This window comes from Glycine soja, chromosome 6 (genome assembly GCF_004193775.1).
Source record: "Glycine soja cultivar W05 chromosome 6, ASM419377v2, whole genome shotgun sequence".
Classification (NCBI taxonomy): domain Eukaryota; kingdom Viridiplantae; phylum Streptophyta; class Magnoliopsida; order Fabales; family Fabaceae; genus Glycine; species Glycine soja.
This window is the reverse complement of record NC_041007.1, coordinates 46,511,417-46,524,510: the sequence shown is the minus strand read 5'-3', so window position 1 is coordinate 46,524,510 and position 13,094 is coordinate 46,511,417. Positions and strand designations below refer to the sequence as shown.

The window sequence follows — 13,094 nt, the reverse complement described above, 5'->3', positions numbered from 1 at the left end:
TTCTTTTTAGATTTTTATTAAAAAGAAAATTTGTGATGCTATCACACTTCATTTCACTTCACTGACTTTTATCTATCTATCTATCCGTCGATGATGAGAAATTAAGCATACCATATTCGAGATAAGGAGTTTTGATGAGCTTAGTGAGGATGAATTTCAAATACTTTTTTCTATCAAAATCAATGAAACATTATGAGACCTACTCTTTGTAGATAGATTCAAAATATATTTAGAAGCCCATCTGAAATGACTTCAATCAATGAAATCATTGTCGCTTTGATCCTGCAGGTTAAGGATGCATTGATGCTTACTCAATTCAGGTCAATAAGTCTATGTAATCAATAGTCAATAGCATTTAATTTTTTTAAAATTTAAAACAATATATTATATATTACATATAATAATAATAATAATAGTAATAATAATAATTTAATACAAATTAACAGGTTAACAGGTCGGGTCAACGAGTTCAAATATTAAAATCTGTAATCCAATCCAAATTCAACGAGTTTGATTGGTTCGGTTTGGATCTAGTCTAAACACAAAAATTATCCAACCCTAACTGTTTGAGTTAGTTTGGGTCAATTTGGGTTCACGAGTGACCCCTACTTGCTTACACTCCTAGGAGGTGGTGGGCTCAAATTTCACTCATTATCAAACTAATATTTGCGAGAAAAAGAGAGAATATATGACATTGGATCGTATTCGGACAACCCGAAGCATAATTAGTACCCATACTAAAACACATCAAATCTAAATTCTTAAACCTAAACTCATCTAAAGTCCTACTTAGTCTAGGCGGTTGGTGGGATGGGAATTGAAGAGACATGAATACCCTTCATATTATCTAATCAATTACAATTCTAATCCAATATAGTGATGGAACCAACTATAAGTATGATTTCTGGTTGAACAAGTTGGACCGACCAATCCAGCATCAGTTTTAAAACACTAATTTTAGGTATTATGTAAATGAGTGTTCTAACTATATACTTTTTGTGATAATCACTTATAGGTTTTTTAAAAGATTTAATAGAAACTCCCTTAATATCATACTTATATTTTGCCAAAACAAAATTTGTGAGGTGTGCACAATGATTTTTGTCAAGTGCAAAATATATACTTAATATTAGTAAGTTACATACATAGTGTACAATATATCAATTATCAAATGTTAAAAGACAATTCTAAACAGCTAGAAAGTAAAAAAAAAAAACATTAAATATTAATTATAGAAAAGTTTGCATTATAATTTTTTTATTATAATTATAACCTTTAAGAATATCTGTTTATGAAATCATATTAATATTTACATGAAAACTTACTAGCACTTAAATTACATATACAAAATGTGACAAACTAGAAAGAATATTTTACATTGAAAATATATTAGTATCTATATTCAAACTTTTTAATATTTGTTATATAATACAAATGTATCACTAGAGGTAAATATTTTATATGAAAGCACATTCACATTCATATACGATATTTATTAATGAGAGTAAAAATATATCAGAGAAGGTTCAGAAAATAAGAAGCTTCATTTCTCTGCAGTGGAATCTCAAATTTCAACAATCCCTCAGAGAAGGAAACAGATAATGTTCATGTTTCTGTTTTTGATGTTTGTTCTGTTGGACTCGAGACTAAGTTAGTTGCTGATGCTCTACGAGTGTTTTTCACTAGACACAGCTAGTTCTCCTTTCTGTAGTTACTTTCCACTACTAAAAAAAACTACTAAGAGTAAAAGTACACACAAAGTGAACATTTCACATTAAACGACGTTAATATATAAAATATATCTTACTAATATTTAAATTATATAATAAATATATTACATGGAGATAAACATTCTGCAATTGAGTACATGTTAATACTTAAATGATAAAATAAATATGTATCACTCGAAAATTACATTTCATATGAAAGTACACATTTATATACATATAAAAACTTACTAATATTTAAATTAAAAAAAAGTAAAAGTAATAAATGAGAGTGACTATTTTACATGAAAATCCATTAATATCTAAAATAAACTTATTGAGTATTTAAATAACAAAGTAAAAAAGTATCACATGCAAGAAGTGAACATTTTACTTGTGAAATTATATTAATATCTACAAAATATATTATTAATATTTAAATTACAAAATAAAAATATATCACATGGGCATGTAAACAGTGACGGACATACGGGACAAGCGTAGACTTGAGCCCCCCTCCTTTGCAAATGTTATTAATATCCATTTAAAAAATTATAATTAAATTAATATTAATTATAAATTTATAATTATAATTATATATATTTTGTAAAAGATGTGTATCGAGAATTTGTTGTAGTGAATCTTTCTTTTTTTTAAAGTAAATATTACACTTATCATTTTTTTTTTCATTCTTAGATTTTGGTTGAATTTGTTTGATATCCACCATTGTGAGTGCATATCTCTGATCTTTGTTTGAACGACAGAAATTAGAACATATGATCTTACAAGCGTAATTTTTTTCCTAATTCTTGTGCCCGTTATTTATTTTATATTCATGAATTTGTTTAATGTTTAGAAATTAGAACATATTATCTTACAAACATTCAAAAATGTATGTGGTGTTTTAGTTTAGGTTTTTTCTTTTTGACAATTTTTTTTTTGATTGATTATAGAGAGTACTATGGAAAAATTTACTCTTCACGCATATTTTAAGTTTTAATTTTTCAGCACCTTTAATTGACTTCTGAATCCATGCATGTAAACCCATTAATATATACACAAATACTTATTAATACTTAAATATTAAAATAAAATATTGCATAGGAATAATATTTTATATGAAAATATATTTATTTATATCTATATAAAAACACATTACTATTTAAATTATAAAAAAAGAGTAACAAATGGGAGTGAATATTTTACACAAAAATACATTAATATCTAAAATAAAACTTATTAAATATTTAAATTACAGACCAAAAATGTATCACATGCACGGGGTGAACATTTTACATTAAGTTATATTAATATTTACAAAATATCTCCTTAATATTTAAATTACAATTAAAAATATATATCACATGGGCGTGAAAGAACATTAATACGCACATAAATACTCATTATTACTTAAAATAAATGTTAAATTAATTTTTTACATTCAATTTGGTCCTTTAGTTTTCTTTGAGTTCAATTTGATTTTCTAATTTTTTAAATCGATTCAACTTAATCCTTCATTTTAAAATCGTAAGAAATTATACTTGGTGATGGTTCAAAACCACCACTAAGTGGTTTTAAATCGCTACAAAATACATATTTTAAAAAAATGAATTGATTTAAAAATTAGAGGATCAAATTAAATTGATTTTAAAAATTAGAGGACCAAATTAAAAAAAATTAAATAAATTAAACCTAAATAATAAATTAAAAGAAAAAACTAATTTAACCTAAAATAAAAAACCTCATGTGAGTGAAATTTTATATGAAAGTACATTTGTGTAATTGTGTCTATATTAAAACTTAGTGCAATTGATTTATGAGTTGCTTATAAAATTAAACAGAGTTGCTTAAATTTTTTTTATCATTGGAGTACTTGATACTGCTTTACTTAAGAGTTGTTTATATAAACAACTTATTTAATTTATTTTTATCAACCAAATAATCATTTTTCAATTACAAAATTTAATATAATTCAAGTTAATCATTCACTCTAACTATTTTAGTATTTTAGTGTTGAAGTAAATTTTTATGTAATTTTTTTAAAATTTATATAAATCGTAGGATTCACAAATCTATGTTTGATTGATTTATAATACAAATTAAATCAGTTGCATCTCAATTTGTGATTAAAAAAATATAACCCAATAGTCAAAAGAGTCAAGAACAAATTCACTCACCTATTCATATTTAAGTAAATGCCTATAGACATAGTCACACTATAGAATGAGCTGGTTTCTACCTTAGCATGGAATCCAAGAGAAAGTAGACAACAAAAGCAAATTCAAAGTTTGCAAAGTGTGGACAAAAGAAGCTTTTACCAGCCACCTCCTACCAATCTCATTCTTTTATACACTTATTTCATTTTTTATATATAAATAATATACTCACTACATTTATTTCCCCACTATTTCTGATCTTAAACAACTTGGGCAGAAGAAGAAAACTTCTCCAACAAATGGCTTAGAGTAGCAGGCATGTTTCTGTGCCTCCTGATTTTAATCATGGATGTTGCAGCTGGGATTCTTGGCTTCGAGGCTGAAATAGCACAAAACAAGGTATGCTTAATTGAAGCTGGCTCTATTTTGTCAAGTGCATTAATTCAAGAAATGTGTACACAGACAAGACAACTTTAATGTTGTGAAATTCATGTTATTTTTTTTATTGAAAAATGTTAATTTGTTAGTTTTGTTAGAATTGTCAGTTGAGGAGTTCGAACCAGCGACCTCTCCTCCCTTGTTTCTCCCTTCTTCACCCCTTCCTCAGCCACTGGGTCATTTTCTGTGCTCCTAGTTTTGTTGTGAAATTCATGTTAATAAGCTCCCCATTGTTGTTTTCAGCAAAACAGGTTAAGCACTTAAGGTTGTGGATATTTGAGAGTAGAGAGCCAGGTCATCAAGCCTTCATGTTGGGGTTGGGTGCAGCTGTGCTTTTGGGACTAGCCCATGCTATAACCAACTTGCTTGGTGGCTGCAATTGCATTTCTTCTCAACAAGAGTTTGAAAAGGCTTCTTCCAGTAGGCAACTCTCAACTGCTTGCCTTATTTTAACTTGGTAGTATATCTCTTACTCTGCTTCTCGTGTCAAATGATCAAAATAGTGTATATAAGTGAAACTATGGAAATAATTTCCGGCTTCAAAATCTAACTTTCTAGATCGAGTTTAGACTCAAACTTGTATTTATTATTTTGATCATTTCATATCACTAATCAATATGAAATATCCAATAACAACTTGTTCACAAACCAAAGATTACTACTACCAGGGATCATTTACTAATTTTATACCTACTTTTTTTTTTCTTTTCTCATTTTGATTGTGTTAATGTTGATCAATGATCAGGGTTGTGTTGGCCATTGGGTTGTCCATGCTGGTGATAGGGACCATGTCAAACAATAGATCAGATGATTCCTGTGGCTTCTCACACCATCACTTCTTGTCCATTGGTGGAATCTGTTGTTTTGTTCATGGCCTATTCTGTATTGCATATTACGTTTCTGCCACTGCCTCTATGGATTAATTAGTGAGTATGAAAAGCATCTGGAAGTCACTCATTTATGCTTTAGTGCATGCTTTTGGAGCTTTCCTAAAATGAGTGTTGCTTTGCAAAATGTGTAGGAAGACTTTAATGCTTTGTATCACGATTGAGTGACGGTTGAAGTTAGTTACTAGGAGTTATTAGAAGTTAGGTGAATAGTTACTTAGTTATGTTAAAGTTATTGAAGTTAGTTACTAAGAGTTACTAGAAGTTGGTTATTCTCTATATTTGTATAAATAAACCACCTTTGTAATACTTTGATGAATGTATTCGAAAACTATCATTCATTTCTTTCATTTACTTTGTACTAAAAAAGGGAAACATGAGACCGTTTTTTGGATGACCAAACTACCCTCTCCATTGACTTGTATCATTATCATAGTTCAAGTTGGTTTTATTTAGGCCATAGCCATTGAGTTTGCTATCAGCCTATCACACTGGCTGTAGAAAATTTTTAGGTACCATAGATGTCAATCTGATCTGATATTAGATGTTTGCTGTATGGATTTTTCCCTTGAAGCTAGAAGCATAGATCTTTTTAGTTTTACTTTTTAGGTTATTTTATTTTATTTATATTTATTCTTAGTCTTCACAAACTCATAATATTATGTAACAAAAAAAAAATATAATGTACCAAAAAAAAACTCATAATATTCAATCTAGGAACTAAAACTGTTGTTTTAACGGCAAAGATTATTTTACCAAATTTATATAAACATATAGACTATTTTTTACATTTCAATAGGATAGTCCATTTATTTAGGAAAAAATAATGTTTTCTTTTATTCTTTTCAATTTAAGTGCATGCAATACTAAATATAGGAGATGCATTCTTGTTTACAATCCTCGAAAGAGAAAAAAAAAATATCTTCCTCTAAAAACAGTTAGAATTTCCAATTAAAAGTCACCTAAACATGGCCTATAAGTTTGTTAGGACCACTATCATGTGTTTTCAAGAATGTTTAAGGTCACCTTTGGTAGAAAGAATTTTTCGTCCCCGTTTAAAATACTTCTCTGAACATAATTAATATGATCTTTTTCTTGAGGTAACTAAGATGCTTGAGAATAGGATTGTCGAAATAAATTAAAAATATTTATTTATTTATTATTTATTTAAAAAAAACACTTTTACCATAAATTATCATGAAATTTTTTTAGTAATTTTATATTCATAATAAACGAACATATATGGAGCAACTCATAATTAGATAGAATGAGATACGGAAAAAGCACAGAGAACCAAAAAGTTTCATTGTTGCCACTCTTTTTGTTTAGATTTTTCAACGAAAACTAATGAAGAAAGGAAATCAAGGGCTGCCACAACTATAAACCCGAATGCTTAATTTCAGTGTTTGTTTATAAACTAATAACGTCGCTTTGGCTATATTTATTAGTGACCTGACCTGTGTAATTCGCTTTTCCTATATTCTAAGCCAAAGATAACCAAAGACACTGTGGATTCAAATTAGTTCCTCAACACGACACTCTGTTTCTTCAATTGAAATTTGACACCTCACGCAAAAAAAATTCTCTCTTAAATAACAGCATACATTCTCCCTTTCTGTTGTTAATTTTGTTTGGCTGATATGTCATTTTTTAATGAGTTTGATTTCCATGTACTCTCAGTCAACATAATTAGTAAATTACCGTACATAATGATATGTAATTGCTATAGTGATTGCTTTCTCTTTTTGAATTAAACGAAGAAGAAAACATGCAAATTAGTGACATCAGATATGATTTCATAAACTATCAGACTTAATTCCTCATTTTTGTACAAACCAACCCAACACAAAACAAACATCAATTAAATCAGTGGGGAGAAAAACAAACATAACAAATTCACGTCTTGTTACTCCCCCTTCATTCTTGTAATCTTTTGCTTTCCATGTTTAAAGGTTAAATAAGAAACTCAGAGAGTTTGAATATTGAAGAGGAACACCATACTAAACATTAAATGACTAAACATAGATCAGGAGTCCACCCAGAAATGCTATGATAATTAATACACACATCCCTTCAGAAAATCAGATTCAACTTTATAGCACACATGAAATTCATTACCAAGCAAGGCTTCTTCTGTTTGCAGGCATCCCCACTTTGCATTTGATGAAGTAGTATAACAACATGCTTTCTAGTTTAAACCCATCCCCTTTTTTCCATCCCTCTAATTAAAAAACAACACCTCAACATTAAAAATAAAAAGACCAACAAATCCTTTAGCTGGTGTCATTTAATAAGGGACAAAACTTAGATACAGTTCTTCAAATGCTTTTGATTGGTATTGTTTTTCTATCAGAATTGGAGTTTCACTTCAATAATCTGCCTAATAAAAGTTTGCATATTTTGTCACGAGAAAAAAGTAAACACCAATTCTGATAGAAAAACAACACTAAAAACACTTATGGAAACTGTATCTAAGTTTTCCCTCGCGAATTCAAACCATACCAATATATCGAAACCAAGGAGATCTGAAATTAGAAGTCCTCATCCTCATCAGAACTGGAGTAATCCATTCTCCTCTCGGCGATCGCCGGAAACAGCCTTCTATGCATATCGGACGTCGATGGAGTTGGCGAGTTTTGCGACGAAGAAACCGAACTCCTCGCTGCCTCTTTGGCGCTATTGCTTGCAGCTTTGGCTATCTTCATGGTAGATTCCCTCACCTCGCTGCAAACCTTGTCCAATATGATCAAGAAATCACGCACGATCAAGAACAAACGCAAGCCTTCGTCCTTCCCGGCATTCCCGTGAAAGTAGTCCGCAGTGCTCTTAACCAAAGCCATTATCCTCTTCTCTTCATTCACCAGCCACGTCACTTCCTCCCTCGCTTTCTCCATGAAGCTCTCCATGCAATGCTGGAACTCGCTCTCTTCCTCAATGTTCTTCATGTCATTGTCCAAGAATTCTTGAGTCTTCACCATTGAGTGGCCGAGCTTTAAGACGGTGCTGCTGAGTGCATCACCGTCTATAAGCGCGGCCTTCTTCACGTCTCCGAGCTCATTGCTGAGCCCGGAGATTACCTGGAGTCCGAGGCTGCGGTAGTGCTCCTCGGACTCCTCGGCTCCTCCTTCGTCGGAATCATTGTTGGTTCCGACGCTGGAGATGCTTCTTCCTGCTCTTTCTGTTCGCGCCGCTCTTATTCCCTCGGAGCGGATGATTTCTTGAACCACGAAGTGCAAGAGTGTTGTCTTGCTGTCTGTTCCTTTTACGTCGGAGAGTTTGAGGAGGGTGTCGAGCCTGAACGCCTGCGCGCCTCCGCGGTAGGTTCCGTCGTTCATGCGGTTGCCGGTTTTGAGAACTGCTTCGAGGAGTTTCAGGAATAGCCTGCTTTTTCTGAGTTCGTCGCATGCAACCTGTTATTCAGATATGGCAAAAGTAGGCATAAGCATGTAGCAGTTAGTTTGTTAATCTAATAAATGGTGTGTGTTCTTGCAATGTACTTCTAGAGTTGTACGTAGTCATTGTGACTACTGATAGAAGGATTACAAACTTTGAAATTCAAAGTGAATTTAAGAATATCAAGCTAATTGTGTTTTATTAATCGGAAATTCTAACCTACTCTTAGAAATCTAAGGGTTAGTTGAATGAGTTTTAATATGATATATACTTGTAATTAAATTGAAAATTTTGGTTGTTCCATAAAAATTAATAGAGACCTTATAGTGGTTTGTTTGTGGCCATGTAATAATTTTTTCTTCCCTCCTCTGTCTCTTTTGAATTGCGCAAGCCAAGCTCATTTAACTATTGACCCAAAAAATAACATTACTAAAGTCTTTAGATTTCTCTGAATACATAGCTCTCTTTATTTGGTCACCTGACTTCAATAATGTAACTCCACTCGATGGTAAGTAAAATGAAATGGTATGGGATGATTTTTTTTATGCACAATAGTTGTGATAATCAGAATCATGAAACTTAAGTCCTTAAGCATCTATCCCAATTCCACCACTTGACCAAGTGGATTTGGGATCGAATGAAACTGTGTGGAAAAAACAGTGTCATGTCATAATCCCTTACCACATCCCTATTGGATGGGATATGATATTAAATGGAATGGAATGCTTTTCCCTTTTTGATTATATTTTAAATAATCAAAACATTGAAAGTTAAAGTAACATTCTATTTCATTCAATTCCATTTCTTTCAATTAATCCAAACATATATGGCCATGGTCTCAACTCTCACCTCTAATGTGGCAAAGGAGTCCTTAATGCTTGAGAAGTCTTCTTTAAGCATAAACATGAACTTGAGAGATTCAAGACGTTTGAAAGCGAATGGAATGTCAACCAACACTTTGAGAAACCTCTCTGCCGGGCCTAGTTCTGAGAGTTGTCCATTGAATAGCCTTAGCTTCAGTTCCTCATCTGTTGTAGGTGCCATCTTCAACAATGTTTGGATGAGCTCCACAGGAATCTCATTACCTGATTCAACCAGCATATTTTTAACTAGTTTGTGCAAAGAAATGCAAATCTTAATCTCAGGGAAATGCTAAAAAAATTAAATAGTTTGAGTTTTTAATGCTAAAACTAATGAAACAAATCATAAGGAGAGGGAACACCCTTATGAACCTAATTCAATATCTGAGTCCTAACGCATTCATTCATTCACCAACTAATTATCATAGATTCACAGTAAAAGCATATCATATCCCAAGTACATATAAATGAAAGAGCATACAATATGAAATTAGTGGTGTCATGAACATATATTTGTCAAATGCACAGCATAAATGTTAATAAACAGTACCAATTACTACTGAGTGGCCTTAAAGTGACACAAGACCTTAAAATTAGAGGATATAGTAATAAGTGGGTATAAACTAATTTGTCAGGAATGTCAACCATAAGCCAGATGACTTAATACCAATCCGAATATGAAATAGGCTCAAAATTTGAATAGAAACTAATAACCATACACTTAAGCCCAATAAACACTTAATTGGAGCTAATCAGCTAAACTGTTATATCACTAGTCACAATTCCTACTTGCCCTTTCATTTTAGTCATTCACCAAGAGAGAGAGAGAGAGTCACCTTCTTTAAGAGCATCAATAACTTCTTCTGTTGTCACATTCAGAGCTCGCAAAAGAATTGATAAGTTCTGCGCTTTCTTTGGGTCAATAATCTGAATATATTGCACTGAAGTATCTACATGTAGTGAATTTTTTTTAGGTTCATTTTTATTCTGGTTGGTGCAGCCAAACAAAGACTCCATCATTTCCTCATTGATCCTGAGAGGTTGTTACAAAGATAAAAATCAGTGCAAGCAATCTTGCTGCTATATATATGTGTTCTACTTTGCTAATTCAATGAAATTTTGATGTCTTTGACAAGAATCAGTGTTCTTACACAAATGATCCTGCACTGATCTCATGCCACACCATTGATTGGTCAGGTTTTGCATTAACCTTATCCCAGAAAAATGGCTTTAGTTTTGGTTTTGGAGCATCACCGTCACTTGAAGTTCCTTCTTTAGCAAGTAATGGACCTTGATTTTTACCTCCCAATGGTTTGGGAGGAGCAGGTGGAGGATGAGCACCTTTTGGAGGTGGCGGTGCACGAGGAGCAGGAGGCGGTGGCGGCTTTGGAGCTGATGGTGGTGGTGGTCCAAGAGGTAGAGGTGGAGGTGGAGGGGCAGGCTTTCCTTTGAGAACTTGTCCTACACCTTCTGATGCTGTTGTCTCAACCAATGAGGCATTGTTATGTCCACCCTTAATGGACCAATTTCTAAAATTAGAAGGTTTCTTTCCATTGTCAATGTCAGATTCTTCCTTGTCAGCATCTCCCAATCGAACAACCTTCTTTGAACCTGAAGAAAAAATTTTAACATGGAAGCATTGATTGAAGGACCAAGTGTAATGTTTCACAATCATATGCAACTAGATGGTAACCCAGACACTGGAAGAATTTAATACTTCAGAAAAAAAAATTGATTATTCTTTGGTTCATTTTATAAAAGAATGTGTTCAAACTTCTTGTGGTAGCCTAAGAATTCATTGATTATTCCTAAAGTTAATTGCAAAAGGAGGAATGACAGAATAATGGTTTTTGTAGTCTCTTGATTAAAATTGATACTTGTTAAAAAAAAAACAAAAGTTGAAAAGACATTAAATCAAGAAGTATGAATGTTGAATTTTTTTTTTTTATGTGGCTAAAAGATATAAATTCAAGTCTTCAAGAAACTGATGTGGCAATTTAAGAGTTTGCTCTTCACTCTTCAGGTTTCATACATTATAAAGAGAAGTGTTATGTATTCACAATGTAAAATATTTTTATAATATCATCCCATCACAAACTATCATGTGTGGTAAACTATATGTGTGGTAAGTTTGTTGCCTTTTACAAAAAAATATATTAGAAGTCATACTTATCATGATTTTTAATTGGATAATCATGTTAATGGTGCATAGAAATTAAACTATATGATAAACAAATAGGCTAATGTAGAAAGAAGAACATGAACATACCACCAGAATAGTCACTTGAGGTTAATACCAACAAGGGCCTGTCATCTCTGTCACCTTTGTTGCCTCTGGCCTCGCGATAGCAGAGGGCCAAGCCTATCAAGATAATAATTCCTGATAAAGAGGCAGCTAAAATAATTGTTTGCTTCTTTTTGTTTTCATTGTTAGGTGATGAAGCAACAGGAGCATCTACTATAGGTCGAAAATTCTGAGGAGGAGGATGAGGTGCACGGGGTGATGGTGGAAGTGGCACAAACATATCTGGAGGGAGTGGTAAATCCACACCTTTTGGACTTGGAGTTGGTGATGATTGAGACGGTGATGATGGAGTTGGTGATGATGGAGTTGGTGATGATGGAGAACTTGTTGGTGTTGGACCATGACTTGGTGGTTCAGCAGTAGTAGCAGAAGGACTTGGTGCATTATGTGGTGAATCAGCAATCAAATTTCTGCCATGAGCACTTTCCACACCCAAGGTTGATCTAGAATGCTTTGGCAATAAATATCTAGAGCTACCCTTTTCTGAAACAGGAGCAGGAGGAGAAATACTAGTTTTGACATCATTGTTCCTCTCTATCAATTCTTTCCTGCAATGTTTCAATTCATTTTCTACCTGTATAAAACCAAAATAAGAGAATATCGCCATTCAGTATATAGTGTGAAAGATTAACTAGTATGTCTATTATTCCATGTGTCCAGTTGCCAATATAATTTTACAAAGTCATATATTACTATCTAACATAGTAATCGGTAAATTAAAGGAGATTTAACAAAATTCATTAAGAAGTTATCTTAGACCTTGTGTTTGATATACAAACAGATAGCCCTACGGTCAAGGAATCACATAATATGCATGCAGTTCGCACGCTAGAGTCAGTTTAATAGAGTTTAAGATCTAAAAGCTGAGGAAGTTCTGCATAATTAAGCCAATTACTATCAAATTAAACAGATGAATATGACAATGAAATTCAAAACCAAAAAATTCAAAAGGGTCATCAAATATTTATTCAGAATAGAAAGAAGAATCCCGAGCACAATCATGAACAAACAAAAAAAAAGGGACAAATTAAAATTCGAAAAGACCAATATTACCTTATTAATTCCATGCACATAATTAATGGAAGATGAGAAAGCTTCTCCACCATCTCTAGAAATCTCCTCTTCCTTCCCCCCCTTCCCTTCTGAGCCCCCTTGGGCCAACGCACAAAGGAGAATGACATAAACAACCGCATAACTGAGTCTTATCAATTCCATTATTGTTTCTAATAACTTCACCAATCCAAACGCATAATTCCCGTCTCATATTTCATTGAACTTGAAAATTTCTCTGAAGTCTCCAACATATAGCTTCCAAATCAAGGAATAATATATAATTAATGTCACTTGTG

At 32.4% G+C, this 13,094-nt stretch overlaps 2 protein-coding genes across 2 annotated transcripts; one reads left to right on the top strand and one right to left on the bottom strand.

Moving 5' to 3' along the window:
- The first annotated feature begins 4,207 nt into the window (after nucleotides 1–4,207).
- Nucleotides 4,208–5,788, top strand: LOC114416372. Its single transcript, XM_028381231.1, has 3 exons — nucleotides 4,208–4,295; nucleotides 4,544–4,757; nucleotides 5,046–5,788. Exons 1-3 carry the CDS (start codon nucleotides 4,208–4,210, stop codon nucleotides 5,221–5,223), a joined length of 480 nt encoding a protein of 159 aa, XP_028237032.1. The 3' UTR covers nucleotides 5,224–5,788.
- A 1,323-nt stretch (nucleotides 5,789–7,111) lies between these two features.
- LOC114416371 (formin-like protein 3) lies at nucleotides 7,112–12,960 on the bottom strand. The gene is made up of 6 exons (XM_028381230.1): nucleotides 12,799–12,960; nucleotides 11,710–12,319; nucleotides 10,592–11,051; nucleotides 10,277–10,473; nucleotides 9,430–9,665; nucleotides 7,112–8,597 (listed from the first exon to the last, which is right to left on the bottom strand). Exons 1-6 carry the CDS (start codon nucleotides 12,958–12,960, stop codon nucleotides 7,719–7,721), a joined length of 2,544 nt encoding a protein of 847 aa, XP_028237031.1. The 3' UTR covers nucleotides 7,112–7,718.
- Nucleotides 12,961–13,094: the final 134 nt, after the last annotated feature.